Source organism: Geotrypetes seraphini, chromosome 2, assembly GCF_902459505.1.
Source record: "Geotrypetes seraphini chromosome 2, aGeoSer1.1, whole genome shotgun sequence".
NCBI lineage: Eukaryota > Metazoa > Chordata > Amphibia > Gymnophiona > Dermophiidae > Geotrypetes > Geotrypetes seraphini.
In genome coordinates, this window is record NC_047085.1 from 40,295,064 (window position 1) to 40,315,661 (window position 20,598).

At 39.5% G+C, this 20,598-nt stretch overlaps 1 protein-coding gene across 9 annotated transcripts in view; it reads left to right on the plus strand.

The window, feature by feature from the left end:
* Positions 1–20,598, plus strand: part of WASHC5 (WASH complex subunit 5) — a 169,393-nt gene that overhangs the window by 126,046 nt on the left and 22,749 nt on the right. For all 9 annotated transcript variants that reach the window (XM_033932989.1, XM_033932997.1, XM_033932998.1 and 6 more), the window contains 5 exons: positions 3,882–3,984; positions 4,127–4,206; positions 7,452–7,555; positions 11,357–11,486; positions 20,269–20,365. In XM_033932989.1, the coding sequence (XP_033788880.1) occupies positions 3,882–3,984; positions 4,127–4,206; positions 7,452–7,555; positions 11,357–11,486; positions 20,269–20,365 (514 nt within the window). The remainder of the gene's footprint in view (positions 1–3,881; positions 3,985–4,126; positions 4,207–7,451; positions 7,556–11,356; positions 11,487–20,268; positions 20,366–20,598) is intronic.

The following is a 20,598-nucleotide window of genomic DNA, read 5'->3' on the forward strand; positions in this document are numbered from 1 at the left end:
TGGCAATTTATTTGTGGCAGACCTTAAATTCACATAGCCCACCTTTATACTTTTTTTAATATGTCTTTACATCTACCTTCAGTAAACATGATGTAACTCCTGGGTGGTGGTGTTTGCATGTTTTAACTGCTGCTAACTCTCCATACCTCCCAAAACCCATTTTTCAATTTCCATTATTGTCACCAGCAAAGAGTCTTGGCTATCTCTTCAAATCCCATTTTCCACCCAAATGTAACCCCTCCCTCTTCAAAACTCCCTATTTTCAGTCTCTTAAGAGGGAAAAGTTAAACATAAAATCTAAAATTACCTTTAAAAAAATATTACAAGAAGTAAGAGTTTTTGTTATTTTATTATTACAATTCTAAAAGATATATATCCAAATAACTTTAACATAAAATCCCAAATAAACTTTTCCTCATAGAATTTAGTCCTTTCAAAATATTTTTCTCACAGATTTCTAATGTAAATTTTCTCACAGGACTCCGTTGTTTATTTTACACAGCCTTTGGGTACCAGCGCTTCTTTTTTTTTCTTCTTTTGAGATTCAGCTTTGATCAACAGCAAACCTACTTCCTAACTTAAAGAAATCAAAGGGAGCAAAACCCTAACACCCTGAAAAATATGTTTGTTGCTTTAATTTTCTCTAACTACCCAAAGAAAAGAAAAAATAATTGAAATTCCCTAACTTATGTATTTTAAACTATTCTCAAACAAACCCCAGACCAAACTATCTTTCATGTTTTAAAGTTTTTATTCATTTTCATAATACAAGTGTATCATATAAAGTTATACGATCTCATAAAATACACACTTGATTTTCCTTCATGTATCACTGTAAATACAACATATCTTCTATAGTCATGTACTATAATATTTGAATAAATATGTAATACATAATGGCCCTGATTCTCCAAAAGTGCGTCCCGATTTTAGGCAGCTGTAGGCGTCCTACAGCTGTCTAATCAGCCAATCGGGGTGCACGTTTTTTTTTTTTAAATGCTCCCCAGGCAGGCCGCCTATATTGAAGGCGAGGCCCGCAAGACACCTAGGCCCTGATTCTGTATAGGACGCCCGGGAGAGGTGTCCTATTCAGAATCGGCCTACACTAAAACCCCGATTCTGTAACCGGCGTCCATGTTACAGACGCTGGTTAGAGAATCGGGTTAGATTAGACACGGTCCGCTATACTTATCGCGGCAAGGGATCTCTCTGCCACTATAAGAATAGCGGGCCGCGGCCTGTCCGATCGGATGCCCCCCCTCCGACACTACCAACCGCCCCCCCCCCCCCCAACATTACCGATCTCCCTCCCACCCCGACACTAGTGATCGCTGGCAGGAGAGTGTCCAATCCCTCCTGCCCGAAGACGCACCCCCCCCCGGCGCTAACAACCCCCAAACCTCCAAACTAACCCCAATCAGACCTTAGACTTAGTGGGGATGGGCGGACCCGCTATGCCTAAGGCCTGATTGGTCCAGGCTTCTAGAGCCTGGGCCAATCAGGCCTTAGGCTTCGGCGGGATGGGCCGGGAAGGGGCGAGCCCGCCTCATTTCGACGAGGCGGGCTTACCGGCTAGACGGGCAAGAACCGCCTGGCCTGAAGAACAGGTTAGTTTGGAGGTTTGGGGGTTGTTAGTGCCGGGGGGGGTGCCTCTTCGGGCAGGAGGGATTGGACACTCTCCTGCCAGCGATCGCTAGTGTCGGGGTGGGAGGGAGATCGGTAATGTCGGGGGGGGGGCGGTTGGTAGTGTCGGGGGGGGGGGCGGTCTGTAGTGTCGGAGGGGAGGCATCCGATCGGACAGGCCGCGGCCCGCTATACTTATAGCGGCAGAGAGATCCCTTGCTGCGATAAGTATAGCGGCTGCGTCTACTTACAATGTAGACCAGCATTTTGCTGGCCTACATTTTAAGGTTTCTTCCTCTACTAGGGAGACGCGTAGGGCCACCTAGGTTCGCCTAAGGCCCGCCTAAGGCCCTTAGGCGAGCTTAGGCGTCTTGCGGGTCTCCTTAGGCTCCCGGAGGCGCCTTCATGCCTGCCTGGGGAGCATTTTTTTTTTAAAACGTGCATCCCGATTGGCTGATTAGACAGCTGTAGGACGCCTACAGCTGCCTAAAATCGGGACGCACTTTTGGAGAATCAGGGCCAATATGTATAACAATTATTACTAAAGTTGAAAACCCACCTATCCCCTCCCCTCCCATTAAAAAAAAAAATAATAATTTCATACAAATACAACAAAAATATTGATAAATTCTTATATATATTATGAGATGAATAAAATAATACCCACCCACATCCCCTCTTAACAAATAACTTATTATGGGAAAATGATATTCATTACAGAAGTCTGTTAATGGTCCCCAGACCAAACTATCTTTCAAACTGAACTCTTCCCAATTTTTTTCCTCTCTCTTTCTCTCTGGCAATTATAGAATCCTGACCTGCCCTGCTCACTGCTCCGTGATCTCATCAGACCTGATACAGACATAAACATTCCAGAATTCTCACTCTCAGGCAGGCAAATACAGCATTAAATTACCCAGCTAACAAACAAAACTTTTCACTTCAAATTAAAAACTTCTATTCGATCTTCTGCCCTATAAACCATAACATATTTTAAACTTACATGGTTACACAAAGGAGTGCCCTAAGGGGTAAGAAACGCTCCTTAGTCGCGCTCCTTTGTTGGCACGACTTCGTATTTAAAATCTAGATACCTTGTAGAATTAAAGTGTATAATTGACCCAGGAGATGATATGAAGGTTTTTTTCTTTAATTATTATTTTTTGCACTTTCCTCTTAATTCCAAAACTATAGAGTGACTTGCTGCACATCCCTCAGTTTTGCCATTTTCTCCTCACTCAATCTCCTATTTTCTCTTATTCAGCTCTCAAGTCAAGTACTTTAAAGAATGTTGTGACTCCATTAGTTTTTATGTTCCTCTAGCATTTCTCTTCTTTGCACCTTGCTGTTTAGAGGGATTGGGAATATGCTTAGGCATACGATACAATGCCCTTATTTCTACTTCTTTTTTTAATTCTTTATTCATTTTTAAATCAAACAACAAGTGCACAGAAATATATCATAAATTGATTCCAATATAGCACTTTAAAATCTAACACATAAAATCTAATAGACCATAGTGATAAAACCCTACCCACCCACCCTTCATCAATTATTCTATATAAAATATATTATACTATTATTATAAACATAGTTATAAAAATTTCCTCCCCCCTGAGTGTGCATATAATAAATCTAAAAAAGGAATAAGAATGATGCCTATTCATTACAATACTTTTCCAATGGCCCCCAAATCTTTGCGAAGTTATAATAATTCCCTTTTTGCAACGCTATTGCTCTTTCCATTTTAAAAATATGACATAACGAATTCCACCAGAATGTGTAATTAAGATTATTGTAATTTTTCCAGTTATTGGTAATATGTTGAATGGCAACCCCTGTCATAATTAATAAAAGTTTGTTGTTGTGTGATGATATTTGACTCTTTTTTTTCTCATAACCATTCCAAATAAAACAGTATCATAGGAAAGCGCAACATGGTTTTCCAATAAAGAATTTACTTGAGTCCAAATTGAATTCCAAAATAACTTAATACACGGACAATAATAAAGTAGATGGTCCAATGTCCCTGGTTCCAGATTACAGTGCCAGCATCTATTAGATTTAGAGCTATCTAACTTTTGTAAACGAACAGGGGTCCAAAACGCTCTATGCAACAAAAAGAACCAAGTTTGCCTCATAGATGCTGATACTTCTGCCTAGACTGGTACATGCCAGAAAATATCCATGTGGAATAGTCTTGAAAACAAAGTGCTGGCAGTGCAATCCTCTCATAACTCTCTCTTTTCTGGATATAGAATTTCCTCATCATGTTTCAGAAGATTATACTTAAAGACAAAGCTGTGCAGGACACGCTGAAAGCCCTCCAGAAAGCAGTCAGTCCTTTGAAAGGAATTGTAGGTAAGTACTCATAACTCCTGCTTAATCGGAAGCAATTTGGCAGACTGAGAGGGCGTTTTAGTCCTCCTTATTGGCCATCATATTGCATACTTTTAGTGTACAGCATTCATTATGGGTACTAATCCTTTGTTTTCATTGCAAGCAAATTCAGGCAAAATTTATTCTGCCACCATTACCAAGACTCAGAGGATTTGGAGTGCGTACCTGGATGCAATAATGAAGGTATTTTTCTTAAAAAATAAATAAACTTGAATGTTTGACCGATTTGGGGGGAATTTTTTTGTGTGAGTAACGTTCAATTTTATATTGAGGAATTGAGATAACTGGTTAGACCTTGTTTCTCAGCCTAATGCTCTAACCACTGGCTACTGCTTCACTCATAATGTATTCAGAATGAAATCAATCTACATGAATCTATCCCTCCAAAGCAGTAGCTAACATTTAATAGGAAATGCAAAGTGACTGCAGTGTTTTAAGAGGGACTGCAAAGTGGCCAGTGTTATAAGGGGGCACCCATGTTCAGGCACTTTATTTTAAATTACTTAGAAAGTAAAGCTTTTGACAGCGTCCCACACCGCAGGCTATTGAGCAAGATGGAATCGATGGGGTTAGGAGAGACACTAACTGCATGGGTCAATGAGTGGCTAAGTGGAAGACTTCAAAGGGTGGTGGTTAATGGTAACCTCTATAAAACATCGGAGGTGACCAGCGGAGTGCCGCAGGGCTCAGTTCTGGGTCTACTGCTTTTCAACATATTCATAGGGGATCTGACTCAGGGGCTTCAGGGTAAAATAACATTATTCGCCGATGACGCCAAACTATGTAAGTGAATGCAATTTGCAGGATAGTATGGCACAGGACCTGCTTATATTGGAAAGATGGTCTTCGACCTGGCAGCTGGGCTTCAACGTTAAGAAATGTAAGGTTATGCACCTCGGTAGCGGTAATCCATGCAGAACTTACACCTTGAATGGGGAAACTTTAACTAGGGCTTCAGCAGAACGAGATTTAGGAGTAATCATCAGTGCAGACATGAAAATTGCCAATCAAGTGGAGAAGGCCTCATCTAAGGCGAGGCAGATGATGGGATGTATCAATAGAAGTTTCGTCAGCCGGAAGCCTGAAGTCATAATGCCGTTGTACAGGGCCATGATGAGACCTCATCTGGAGTACTGTGTGCAATTCTGGAGGCCACATTACCGTAAAGATGGGCTCAGAGTCGAATCGGTTCAGCGGACGGCCACCAGGATGATCTCGGGGCTCAAGGGTCTCTCGTACGAAGAGAGACTAGACAAATTGCAGCTCTACACTCTAGAGGAACGTAGGGAGAGGGGAGACATGATTGAGACATTTAAATACATCACAGGACGTATCGAGGTGGAAGATGATATCTTCCTTCTCAAAGGACCCTCGGCCACAAGAGGGCATCCGCTCAAACTCAGGGGCGGGAAATTTCATGGCGACATCAGGAAGTATTTCTTCACAGAAAGAGTGGTTGACTGTTGGAATAAGCTTCCGGTGCAGGTGATCGAGGCCAGCAGCGTGCTGGACTTTAAGCATAAATGGGATGCCTATGTGGGATCCCTACGAGGGTCGATCTGAAGAATTGGTCACTAGGTATAGACTTAAGAGGATGGGTCAGTAGAGTGGGCAGACTTGATGGGTTATGGCCCTTTTCTGCCGTCATCTTTCTATGTTTCTAATTGGTACCTAATTGTCTTTATAAAACAAGTTCAAAATATAAACCTCTCAAAAGATGATAGAACAATGATGTGAAAAGAGCCACCTAAGCCAAAAGAGTGGACACCACTAAATTAGTGTTAATTTTTATGTGAAGGGAGAACACATTCAGTTTAAAGCACCATCCCCATTGTTTTGGGAGCTTGATTTTCATGAAAACGCCATCATCTCTGTTCTCCCAAAAGTGCTGTCAACCTAAATGTGACATTGACAGTACCTGATATTTGATTCCCAGAGGACGTTCACGGTACTGTTAATATATGATAAATAAATGAATAAATAATTGGTAAATATGAGACACCTCAGTACGGGCCTGGATATATAATGAATGACTTCTTTGGCCCCGGGCAGAAATTCATAGGTGACCAGGCCCATACTGAGGTGTCTCATATTTACCAATTATTTATTCATTTATTTATCATATATTTCCGGTTCCGTGAACGTCCTCTGAGAATCAAATATCGGATACTGTCAATGTTTTTTTTGCTTAGTTATATGATACTTTGACAGTTTTTTCTTAGAGTTTTTTGTTAATCTAAATGTGAAACATAGTGAAATAACAATATAAATTGGCACTTATTCATTTTTGTAAAATGTTTATTTATGCTCATATATCATTTACATCACTGACAAAAGCGATTAAAGAAATAAAAAGAAAACGAACAAAGGAAATATCAGCATTCACAACAGCCAATATGTTCATCCACAATATAAGAGACAAGAGAAAAAAAGTTAAAAACAGAAAATAAATTCAGTTTGTGGAACCAACTAATTAAAAAGGAGTTGGGTCCACCATGTCAGGTAGATTAACATCTTCAAATGAGAATAACAAATGCCAAAGTCCCACAAATTTCACCAACATTGAAAGTAGATAAACCGATAAGTGACTACCAGCAAAGTAACATTATCATGTCAAAATGCATATTTTTACACAGGTGGAAATTTTAGTTGAGGTCAGACTGTTAAATGAAGGGATCCTTTAAGGTGCGCTGATTTAGCACACGCTAAATGCTAAGATATCCATTATATTCCTTTGGGCATCTTAGCGAACCTTAATAAAAGGACCCCTAAATCACAATAAATATTTATTGGATGATTTCTAGAAACTTTTCCCAAAAGGTAATTCTTAAAGCTGACCTCCTGGCTTTCACTAATAAAATAATAAACGAATCCATTTTCCAAAAGTCAAGCATTGGGTGGACTTAACCGTTACATCCTTTTAACTGAAGAATAGCAAGACCTGCTCTAGGCCATAGAAGATGCAGACTAGATCCTTGAACTTGAGTATCCATGAGGACATAGAATTGAGACATCACCACCAAGACTTTAAATGCCACATACACATTTCTGGTTTGAGTAATTTTGGAGTAAAAATAAGATCAATTTAAATTTTATGATGTAAAAGTTTCTATCTGGCTCTGAACCAAAAGGACCAGAATGCATTCCTTTTTCTGGAAAAGTCTTTGTGGTTTTCACCTCCTGTATTGGTTTTCGAGTATGTATGTATGTATACTCATCTCCTCCTTTCTCGGACCATTTTACATCAATCTGAAGTGGTCTTTTTTTTTGGGGGGGTAAGCTGTTTGCAAAAGGGGCTAGTAAATAATAGCATTGTGGAATGACCTAAAGGAGTAAATCATTTAGTAGTAATGTATGAGAATAAGCAACACCAGCTGCATTTCTAAATATTAACCATCTTTTACTGCCTTTCTCCCTATTCATTTCAGGTTGGACAGATGCAAATTTTGAGACAGCAAATAGCCAATGAATTAAATTACACCTGTAAGTTTGACTCCAAGCATCTGGCAGCAGCACTGGAGAATTTTAATAAGTAAGAGAGGCAAAGTCATTCTTTATTTTTAAGATATAAAAATGAGCTCTTATTCTGCAACTCGAGCATTAAGCTGTTTTGGATGCCAGGACCAGTGTTACATAGTTGCCCTAGGGCCCAGGGTAGAAGCTTTGAAGGAAGTTTCCATTTCCATATTTTGTCCCCTCTCTTTTACCCTATCCTTCAAGGCCCTTTCCTGAGTCTTTTTGTTCCTTCTCTTCAAACTCCATTTCCTCCCTCCCCATCCCAGGTCCTTTCCCAATGTCACCACCTCGATCCTGAGTCATTTTCCTCTTCTCCTTTACTCTGTGGTCTCATCCTAGGTTCTTTCTGTAGCCTTGTTTGGAATCATGCCGTATTTGCTTTGTGTCTGTGGCCTCTTAGATCCTTTCCAAATCTCCCACTGCCCTTTCTTCAGTCCTCTCCTATATTTCTCCACCCTCCTAACTCCTTTACTGTCCCATAAGAACCTAATACTGGGTCAGACCAATGGTCCATCTAGCCCAGTATCCTGTGCCCACAGTGGCCAATCCAGGTCACAAGTACCTGACAGAAACCCAGTTAATAATAATAACATTCCATGTTACTGATCCCAGAGCAAATGGTGTCTTTGGACTTTTCCTCCAGGAACTAAACTCTTTAAATCTAGATATGCTAACTGCTGTTACTACATCATTCATCAATGAGTTCCAGAACTTAACTAGTCTATGAGTGAAAAAATATTTCCTCCTGTTTGTTTTAAAAGTATTTCCATGTAACTTCATTGGGTGTCCCCCCTAGTCTTTGTACTTTCTGAAAGAATTGATTCACTTTTACGTGTTCTACATCCCTCAGTGTTTTGTAGACCTCAATTATATCCCCCCCTACAGATCTCCCATCATTTACTGTGGGTGCTCTCATTAACTGGTGGCAGCAGTGAAGGTTATTTCATAAATACAGTGGAACCTTGATTTACAAGTATAATTCGTTCCAGAAGCATGCTCGTAAACCAATTTACTCATATCAAAGCAAGTTTTCCCATAGGATGTAAGGGAAACTCGCTTGATTCATTCCACCTCCAGCCCCCTTCCCATGACCACCGGCGCTGCTTTACCTTACCCTCCCCCCCCCCCGCGATCCAGCATCCCCTCCCCTGCTTGAATCGCCCGCCCCCCAACCCCCGCCGCGATCTGGCATCCCCCACCCACCCAAGCACATTCTCTTACCCCTATCTGGCACCAGCACAAACGCACAGGACATGCAGGTGCCCAAAGATCTTCCCTCTTCCTTGTGCTGGGCCTTGAGCATCTGCGCATGCTCAAGGTCTTCTAGTTCTCGCTCTCTTAGAGATTCTCGGAGATATCTTTTGTTTCACGAGTAAATCAAAGAAAGTTTTTGTTATTTACCTGCAATTGCATCACTTTCTTTTCTAGAGGTAAATTTAAAAAAAAAAAGGATTTGATATCGATATGTGAATATTTCTTAAGAAAGAACCGAATATTTCATGGGGTGTCCTAATTTTTTCACATGACTGTATTTTCATTGCATATTGTATTTTTAACAGTACATATATATTTATTGACCCATGATGAATGCAATTGTTATTGATAAAACTTGGATCCTAATTCGGTTATATTCAATAAAGACTTTACTCTGAAGATAAGGTCTGACATCTCACGTGCCATTTTTTGTTTACTTGTGACATTGTAGGGCTTGTTTTCGTGCTCTCTTTTATTTTTTTTTTTTGTTGGTTACAGTATTACATACTGTATTTAGAATAAATAAATAAATAAATTTCACTCAAGGTCTGGAATTCATTACCAGAGAATATAGTAAAAGCAGTTAGCATAGCAGGGGTTGAAAAAATTTGACACATTCCTGGAAGGAAAGTCTATAAACCGTTAATAAGGTGAACCTGACAAGACTTGTCTCCCATTCTTTGTTGGAAGGGAAAAGCTTAGTAAATGAAACCCTTAGAGTATCCTGGCACAGAAACAAAACAACTGCACAGTGTGATGGCAGTTGTCAACCCCAGTCATTTTCCCAGGATTTCCTAAGCAAAATTTATCAGATCATAATAAGATTCTATAGAATTTGGTTGGGGGAAGAGAAGGAGGTAAGTGGGAGTTATTATTATGATAGGGAACTGGTTTTCAGAGATCATACTATGGTCGAAAAGTTTTTTTGATTTATGGTCAGCTGTTTTGAGTTGCATTTGATTATTTTAGAGCATGCTCTGGAGGCAGACACCTAGGAAAAAGTGCCCATATGATTGGTTTGAGGCAACAAAGATTTGCTTTCATGATTTCAGCCCCTCTGTGGGTAAAACAGAATGCTGTGTCCATTAATGAAACCCATAAATGTGGCCTATAGACTTTCACAACAAAATTCAAATTTCTGACCAACTGACTTTCCTACCAAAATTCAAATTGGTGGACTGCCCTGCTCCCAATCAGATCAGTGAGCCCACTATTTCCAAAGTCACACTACAGACTTCAGAGCATACCCTGAAGAAAGCCACAGAATGGTGGCTGAAACATCGGTTTCTACCTGGAAACCTGCAACAAGCACAATGCCAGCTGCGGAAACCCTGAGAGAATAATATTTGATTATGTGTTCTTGTGAAGGAATGGGTAGTATAGTGAAGAGCACTCCCTCACTGATATTGCAATTCAGCCATCTTATATCAGTGGATGCCAGCTTACAGGTGTAGAGAGTAGGCCACAGGGTAGGTGAAACAACCCTGCTGAGTCAAGGGAGCAGAGCTCAGGCAGAGAGGAGTTTAAAAACCCTGAGACTAAATAGATTGGAGAGGCCCCAAGTGCAGAGGACTCCAAGAGTAAGACCAGCAGAACTGCAGTACCTGGGAAGAGCCTGGGGAAGAAAAGTGGCCTTAACAAGGAGTACTACCAGGTAAATGAGAGAAAAAGTGAATTTGAGGTAGAGCAAGTTTGTCTTACAACCTGGTAGATAGTGTGATTTGGGGAGTCAAGGCCAAGTGGTGCCCAGTGTGGACATTGAAACTGGAATGGTGGAAATTCCAGGTAGTTACAAGGTATACCATGGGCCTACAGGAACAGACCACAGGGGAGAGAGCTTGTGATTATAAGAAGCGACTTTGTATATTTATTGATGCAAAATACAAAAATACCCACTCTTTTATATTTAAAGGTGAATATTTAAACTAAGTGCAACAAAGTGCTCAGAACCAATCAGCTGGTAATAAAAAGATCACGCCAGGGTTTTAACCCTAGAGAAAATCCTCATTTGTTCAATCATCGCACTTTAAGTATTGTACTATATTGATTACTATTCCAGTTTCTCAAAGTGTTGTAAACATTCAAAAAGATTTTTGTGTACTCATCTTGGGTGTCTAATTGTTCCCCCACCCTGTCTGTCTTTGTGCGGTGTTTGCGGGTTTTTGCTTGCGTGCAGATTTTGAATTTTTCTGCGGGTTCTTGTATTTTTCTAGGGCCAGGGAGAATTAAGAACAGCAACGATGGCTCAGCTAGCTTAGCTGGTGAGCTATGTGGATGTTTTACTTCCAGGATCAAGTTCTATACATGTTCCAACAGTTGTTTAAAGAAATTTTTTGTTTTCTTACACTCCTGTTTGGAGTGTCATTTACTGTTTTTCAGTTAAGAACTTTCCTAGGTTCTGCTTGGCTATTCGGTAAACTGGAGTAGCAAGAGGGGCATGCTATATTAATATACAAGTTTGATCTCAGTCGCCACCTGCTGCTAGCAGTGAAGCATACCAGCTAACAGAAAGAAAATTAGCAGGTAAGAACCTAATTTCTCCTTTCTTACTTTTATTATTTAGGGCAATTTTAGCAGACATAGAAGCCCATTATCAGGATCCTTCACTGCCTTATCCAAAGGAAGACAACACCCTCCTCTATGAAATTGCAGCCTACCTAGAAGCAGCAGGAGCTCATAACCCATTGAACAAGGTTAGATTCACCTTCCAGGATAGCACTACCCAACACTAATTGCACAGTTAACCCTCATGGATTGGGTGCAGCTATTTCTATTAAAGTTTGATACTGTGAATATGATCACACTAAAATATTTTCAACAAATATTTCTCCACTCCCCCTTCATCATCATTGGCTGTGAAGGCAGGAAATGGTAAGATGTGCTTTCATTAATTAATCCAAATTAAGGATTCCAAGCAAAAGTGATGTTTACCTGTGCAAGTGATGCTTCATTCATTTCCCAAATACAGTTTTGCATAATATACTAGAATTTTAAACATATGTAATACGCAGGTAGAAAGCATTGTCTCTCAGGAAATACTGAGAGTGGAAGCCGACTTTGCTAGGAAGTGGACAGGACTGTGAGAAATTTGTTTGCTGCGAAAGTCAAAGCTAAAAATAAAAAAGCAAGAAAGTTAGGAAATTAGGAAATTTAAAAATATGTGGGCACTGGAGGATTAAGTGACTTGCCCAGGGTCACAAGGAGCAGCCCCGGGATTTGATCTCACAACCTCTGGGTGCAGAGGCAGCAGCTCAACCAGTGAGCCACAGAAAAAGGGACTTCCAAGGCATGACTTTTACACTTAGCAAGATATTTTACAGAAGGCTCACTGAATGCAGAGCCTTCTGTAAAAGGTCATGGAAAGCGCACTTCGATTTGAAGGTATGCACAACGGAAGCAACTGTTTTACAAAGAAATGCAATAGCATCACTCAGGATTCTGTCATGTACTTTTGTGTGTTAGTAGCAGATTTCATAACAAGAAAGGGATGTTCAGGAATAACCAGTTAAGGAGCCAAGTGGGAAAAAAAACCTCACCTCTCTTTGCCTCCATTATCACTAGTGCAAACCTCAAGTAACAAACTCTTCACTTATACTTGCCTGCTTCAGAACAGGTGTAAATGTTGACATTCAGACATTTTTAAAATGTGTTTGCGGCCATTGTCAAATTGGAATACAGGTATATTTTCCAGGGTGTCAGGTCAAAAGCGCGCCGGGACAAAGGCGCGCCCAGATAATTGAGCGCAGCGCGGAGGCGCACGCCACTCAAAATTACTGTTTTTAGGGCTCCGACGGGGGTGTGTGGGGGGGAAACCCCCCACTTTACTTAATAGACATCGCGCCGCGTTGTGGGGGGTTGTAACCCCCCACATTTTACTGAAAACTTCACTTTTTCCCTGTTTTTAGGGAAAAAGTTAAGTTTACAGTAAAATGTGGAGGGTTACAACCCCCTAAACTCCCCATAACGCCGGCGCGATGTCTATTAAGTAAAGTGGGGGGGTTCCCCAACAAAAAACCCCGTCGGAGCCCCTAAAAACAGTAATTTTGAGCGGCGCACACCTCCACACTGCGCTCAATTGTCCGGGCGCGCCTTTGTCTTTCGCGCCGTTGTCTATGAATCATTTTCCAGTCTGCCTACAACAGGCCTCCTTCCAAATTGATCATGCTTTAGTTCTAAATGTATAAATAGTGGCTTTCTTTCATTTCATTTAATGACATTTTTATCCCACATTCTCTAAAACAAGTTCAGTTCAATGTGGCTTACCTAGCCATCAACAAAGAAGACACAGTTACAGCAACAGTTCAATTCAGCTAAAAGTCAAATAAAAAAGACAGAAAACAGAATAGCAAAATAGATTGACTGTTGGAGATCAAGCATCTATCAATTCAGTAGTGTACTTGATCATAATAAGGTCTTAAATTCAAATACAAAAATTCGTTAACAGTTATTAAGATCAAAAAAGAACAAGCTCAAAGACATAAATAAAACATCAAGTCATAAGAACATAAGAAGTTGCCTCCGCTGGGTCAGACACGAGGTCCATCGTGCCCAGCAGTCCGCACCCGCGGCAGCCCATCAGGCCCATGACCTGTAATGTGATCCTTCTCTAATCCCTTTTATCCTTCTATCCATACTCTGTCTAAAACCTATCTCTACCTCTATCTGTATCCTTCAATCCCCCTATCGTTCAGGAATTTATCCAATCCTTCCTTGAACCCCCATAGTGTACTCTGTCCTATCACAACCTCCGGAAGCGCATTCCAGGTGTTCACCACCCTCTGTGTAAAGAAGAACTTCCTAGCATTGGTTCTAAAATTGTCCCCTTTCAGCCAAATGATTATATTTATTCATACTACTAAGACATTAAAATATAAGTAATAATAATAACAGCTTATATACCGCAATACCGTGAAGTTCTATGCGGTTTACAAAAGATTAAGCAAAGGTACAAATTGACTGACTTCAAGAGGGGAAGAAGAAAGAGAAGTAATTACAACTGTGCTATATCCAATCCTTCTTTAATCATAGATATTTTTAAAAGAAATGTTTTAAGTAGTTTGCAAAATAATTTCCTTGCTCCCTAATGTCTAGTGAAAGTCAGTTCCAACACTTTGTTCCAAGATAGGTAAACCTGGCAGAATGAAAAGATTTATAATTTATCTTTTTACAAGTTAGATGTTGAAGCTTTATTCTCTCAAGCCTACTGTGGTATTTTGTGCAGGACATTCAGTCATACCTTACATATAGCCAGGAGTCATACCATATAATATTTGATAGATTAATGCTTATAATTTAAACATCAACTGCACCTTTATTGGTAGCCAGTGCAATGATTGCATTGCAGTACAGACTTTCTATAGATCAACTGTGCTGCAGTGTTTTATGCAGTCTGAAGGTTGTTTTTATTTTAATACTGATTATTTACAGCCTCAGCACCCTGAGATTGTGGGTTCAAATCCCTCACTGCTCCTTGTGACCCTGGGCAAGTCACTTAATCCCCTCATTGCTCCCAGGTACACTAGATAGAGTTTGAGCCCACTGGGAAATATGATAAAGTACCTGAATGTAAACCACTTAGGATATAAGTGGTATAGAAATAATAAAATAAATAAAAAATATTTGTAAATACACCACAAGCCTTATAAAATGCCATCCTAATTGTTTAAATTTAGCATTTGATTAATTAAGGAGCAAATACAAAAAGGAACCAGTAGTCCAATACAAAATTTAAGGGAATTTACATTTAATTAGGCATTTCTACTCACTAAGACTTCAAATAACTAAACTCATCTTTAGGACTGATGTTGTAGTTGGCAACTGGATCATTAGAAATATAGATAACTCAGTTGCTGGCTAGTGAGTGTGAAGATCACCTAGTACGCTCTTGCCTTCCTGATATAAAGATAGTGGACCTCACAAGTCACATAAGTAGGTTTGTAGAGCATGCTGGAACAAATACTCCCTGATCCTAACCTATTCTTCTACTAACAAGCCTGGTATAGGTGGAAGTGAGTTACCATACCATATTGTTTCTTATACCCTGCAGATGTCTACTGGGAATCATTGCGGCTTACATAAGATTAATAAGGTTTGAAACAGGATCATGGATCATACAGTAGAGAGCTTCAGTCCCAGACTATAATGAGAATAGATGTGTTTTTAGTGCCTTCCTGAATTGAAGGTAGGGGGAATCTGACGTAAGCAGGTCAGGAGGCAATTCCAAATTTTGGGACCTTGGAACTCGAAGGTGGACCCGGAAGAGTGATTTCCTCCAGATTTGGTTTGAAGAGGGAAGCTGCAGTTTACAGCACTGGGTCGTTCTCGAGTTGTAGATGGAATTACTAACAAGCATGTGGACGGTAAATTGCTCAAGTGATAGATCGATTACTTCTGAGCTTTGACAGTCCCAAGATGTTGAATAGAGCAGCTTTTAAATGAACAAGAGGAACATTAAGAATTGCTAAAAAAAAAAAAAAAAAAGTGTATGATTAGGAAGGAGGGAGCTGTCTTTAAAAGATATTTGCAGAACAAGGAAGACAGAATATACAGATAGAGAGGCTGAGGCAAAGGCTGAACTAGCATAGATATGACCAACTCCAAACTGTCTATATCATCTGTTAATAGAGTACTTGTGACTTTAAAGCGTCCATATGTGAATGCCAGAAGTTTAAAAAGTAAGATTGGCACTAAAGGGTGATATAGACATAATAGGTACCTCAGAAATCTGATGGAAAAATAACCAGTGGAAAACGAGTACAGGATAGAGATTATATCAATACGACAAAACATATCAAGTTGGTGGAGGGGTGGTGCTATGTATTCAAGATGTCACAGAATTGAGAAGGATAAAAATTCTGCAGGAATGTGATGGGAAGGAATACAACCAAGCTTACTGGAGGGTATACTACTGCCCACCGGGATGAAAAATCCAGAATAGAAAGCTAACGGACCTAATAAGGCTAATAAAATTGTCAACACAATAATGGGAGATTTCAATTATCTCAATATTGATTTGGGTAAATATGTGAGGATAGGGAGGTAAAGTTCCTAGATACAGTGAATGACTATTTCATGCATTAGCTGTTCAACAAAAGGAAGAATTACTTTGGAACTAGCTGTTAGTGGAACGCAGGTCCTGGTACAAGGGGGAAAAGGTGGTGAACAAGAAACTTCTCTGTCACAGCCTCTTTGGAACTCATTACCCCTGGAATTATGGGATGAACCCATGCTAGATCGTTTCAAAGGAAAACTAAAAACGTGTCTTTTTATAGATGCGTTCAACCTCTAATGCACTTACCTAATGAAACATCTTCATGTCTGCTTTGGTTATCAGATGGGATCTCCCTTCCTTTTGAATTTCCCCCTATATGGCTCTCTTTCCTATGTTTTAATGTATGTTACCCTATTTTATTATGTACAACCCGCTTGGAAGACTGATAGGCGGTATACAAATTTTTATTAAACTTGAAACTTGGCTACAATGATCATAATATGCAATTAAATTTGACATAAACACATGAGGGCAGATACAAAGTAAAATTGCTGTGGGGGGGGGGTCTTAGTTTATATCGGGTCACTGCCCATCCTCCCCACTCCTGGACCTGTTGCAGGCCTCCACTGGGCCTCCCATAAGACCTGATTGGCCGGGACAGGACTCTAACAACTCTCATTTCCCCGATTAGTAAAAAGTTTACCTTTAAAATTCCTGGTGGTCCAATGGTGAACTGGGGCAGGAGTGATCTTCCTGTGCTCCTGCCTCATGCAGAACCACTATCTGAATGGCTATCAAGAGTTCCTGCGGTCTTGCAAGGTTGCCGTGAGAACTCCTGGCAACCATTCAGATAGTGGTTCTGCATAGGGCAGGAGTGTAGAAAGATTGCTCCTGCCCCTGTTTACCGCTGGACCACCATAGATTTTAAAGGTACACTTTTTACTAATTGGGGAGGTGGGAGGAAGATGAGAGTTGTTAGAGGTGAGAGGTATCCCTCTTGTCCTGGCCTGCCATTGGACCACCAGGCTTACGGCAGGCTCGGTGGAGGCCTGCAAGGCATTGGGAGAGAGGGGGAACAAGGTGCAGAGCCGGGGAGGGAGGAGAGCTGGGTGCAGAGCCGGGCAGGGCACTTGTATGTAAACATACACATGGTTTATATTTAAGTCAACTTTTTTCCTTCCTTTTGGGGGAGGGGGGAGGTTACCTCAGTTTTTATTCAGGTCGGTTTTTATTCGAGTATATATGGTAGTTGGAAAAAAAACCGAAGGGTCAAAAGTTTGCATGGGGCATCAATATTATTTAAAAATACTATTTTGAAAACATAGATAATAACATCCAACACATTTAAAAAAAAAAAAGGTTGAAAGCAGATCCAATGACTGCCAGAATATTTAATTATGAGGTGAAAAAGGCACTGGAAGCCAGAAGAGCTTCTGTGAGAAAATGGAAAGCAGACCCAAATGAGAAAAATAGGGATGAGCATAAGCACTGGCAAAATAATGTAAAACCGTAATGTAGGCCAAAAGAGAATTTGAAAAGCAGCTTTTCAAATTAAAAGCAAAACGCCTGTAAGGGGTGCAGTTAAACTGCTCAGTAATCAAAGGGTAAATGGAGCGCTGAAGGACAAAGTAATGGCGGAAAATCTAAATCAGGCCTCTGTTTTGTTGTTCTCATTTGGTTTGGTTTTTGTTGTTTTTTTTTCTGAGGAGGATGCTGGCATTATACTCACATTGATATGGGCTGTTCAGTTTAGTAAAGAAATGGCTGACAAAAGATCTTATAGAGTGAGATGGAATAGTAAATAGGGAATTATTACTACTATGGCTATTTTTGTTTGCCAAAGCTTTAGACAGCAGTAAGACTTAAGAGGCACTGAATAACAGTTACAGTTATACAACTATTTTATTTGATATACCGCCATTATTAACAAAAAAAAGTCAAATCAAAGTGGTTAACAATAGATAAAAATCAAAGGAAAATAATTAAAATAAATACAACAGGAAGCGGCAGTTCTTATGTTCTTAAAATGTTATATACTGTACAATTAACAATATTAGAAACAAAATGACAATCAAGGGCAGGAAAGGTTTACAATATCAAGAGGTAAGAACAAATAAGGTAAAAACAGGAGGATGGGGAAAAAAATGCGAGAATAAGAAAACAAAGGAAGAACTAAACTGAAGTGTTAAGAACTAGGGCCAAATGCCAGTTTGAAATCATAGCATTTTTAAATTAAGTGGAGGAAATAGTTTTTTACCCTGTATACAGTTAAGTTCAGGAATTTGTTGCCGGAATATGTGGTAAAATAGAAGTCAGTAAACAATATATATATATTTTTAAAATCTTTATTAATTTTCCAAAACTAATACAAAGTGCCAAGATTTATGCAAACATTAATAATCAAAATAAGCACTTATATTCAATCAATAACAATGCAGAGGAAAAATATCCCTCCCATCCCTTCCAGCACATTTAATCAAAGAATAAACCAAAGAGATATCTCCCCTTCCCCCACCCACTCTGTCCTGGATGTGTATGGAAATAAATTAAAATTAAAAGACAACTATAATGGCCCCAAACCAATTTAAATAAATTACCATGCCCCAACATATCAGCATTCATCTTCTCATATCTATAGCACAAACATTAACTTGCCCACCAAAAAGGAAAATTAAGACAATCGCAACTTTTCCAATTGCGAGTTACCATTTGCATGGCCATCCCTGTCATAATTAAGAAAAGCCTCAATTTATAGCGGTCCATGGGGGGCTTAATATGCAGCAATGTTCCACATATAACTACCTCATATGTTAATGGAATAATTGATTCCAATATGAGATTAATCTGTCTCCATATTGACTTCCAAAAGTTGAGTATTAAAGGACAATAGAACAACAGATGATCCAGTGTCCCAATGTCTAGATGACAGTGCCAGCATCTATTAGATTTAGAACTATCTAACTTGTGCAACCTAACAGGGGTCCAAAAAGATCTATGCAACAGAAAAAAACAATATTTAACCTGGTAGATTTGAGAAAGCCACTGCTTATCCCTGGGTACAGTTAATGAGGACAGGATTGATTCTTTAGGATCCTGCCAGATATTTGTAACTTGGATTGGCTAGTGTTGGAAACAGGATGCTGGGTCTGATGGATCTTCGTTATCTCTTTATGTTCTTATAAAATACCCACCTCTTTACATAATAGGAGCTATGTCAGTGTCATCTTGCTCTGGTGGGAATCAATGAAATCTAGTTATGTCTACAGGATCAGGGAGGTAAGTAAAATACATGGGACGTGTTGAAGTGGAAGATGATATTTTCTTTCTCAAGGGACCCTCGGCCACAAGAGGGCACCCGCTCAAACTCAGGGGCGGAAAATTTCATGGCGACACCAGAAAGTATTTCCAAGTTTCCAAGTTTTATTAGTGCTTGATAAATCGCTTATTAAATATCTAAGCAATGTACAATTCAAGTAAAAATAGAAATACAAATACACTGACCTTTAAATTAAAAAAAAAACCTACTGAGTAAACACACATGAAACAAGAGGGTAGAGGGGGAAAGTTACAATATATTTGTAGAGGAAAATATACATTTAAGGGAAAAATAACTCAGGGAAGGGAAAAAAGCAAAATTATGGGATATAAAACCTAGCGTTAAAAAAAAAAAATTTGTAAATCTGAGATTCATATGTTAAAAGCTTCCTTGAAAAAAATAGGTTTTTAGAGCTCTTTTAAAAGAAATGAGGTCCTTTATGTCTCTAATGTACTGAGGTATAGAGTTCCATAAGATAGGGGCGATAATTGAAAACATGTCTTGTCTTCTAGTACCAATAATTTTTAAAGATGGAACTGTTAAAAGATTGTTTGAAGCTGATCGAAGGGTCCGTGAAACGTTATATGGAATGAGCAGTCTAGTGATGAACCTGAGGTTCATTATAGATCATAGATTTAAAAACTAGCAGTAATATTTTATACGAGATTCGATGAGCAATAGGAAGCCAGTGGTTGATCATTGGAACAAGCTTCCAGTGCAGGTGATCGAGGCAGACAGCGTGCCAGACTTTAAGAATAAATGGGATACTCATGTGGGATCCCTACGAGGGTCAAGATAAGGAAATTGGGTCATTAGGGCATAGACAGGGGGTGGGTAAGCAGAGTGGGCAGACTTGATGGGCTGTAGCCCTTTTCTGCCGTCATCTTCTATGTTTCTATGTATGTATTTAGATCAATCTCTGATTGTGAGCAGAGTGGAGGTTTTGATGCACATACTGAAATTTAAAAAGAAATCTGAAACTTTTTGATTGCGCTCCTAACATTTAAAGGAAAATAATCTCTCATTCCAAACATTTAGAAACTGCTAAATGGTTGCTATCCCAGTGTTTTGCAGTTACACAGTGCCATTTATATTCAGAACTGTGAAAAAAAGATCAAAGTTCAGAGATGTATCCAGTTTTCATGGGGCTCATTCTTATTTTTTCCAGATATACATAACCACGAAACGGCTGTCACATTTCCCCATTGTGAATTTCCTCTTTTTGATTTCCCAGTTGCCTAAACTCCATTACAGCAAAAACCTTGGTACAGTATGAATAACATAACATAAATTTTTATTTATATACCGCAAAAGCCTTTCGGTTCTATGCGATTTACAAAAGAGAAGGGCTGACCATTGTCAGTGAGCTACAATAGATAGAACATTGGCATCAAGGAGTTAACAATCGTTTCATCTCAGTGTGCTGCTTTGAAGGGATTACAAGAATTTTGAGACCAGATGGGTTTTTAATAGCTTTCTAAAATGCATATATGAGGTT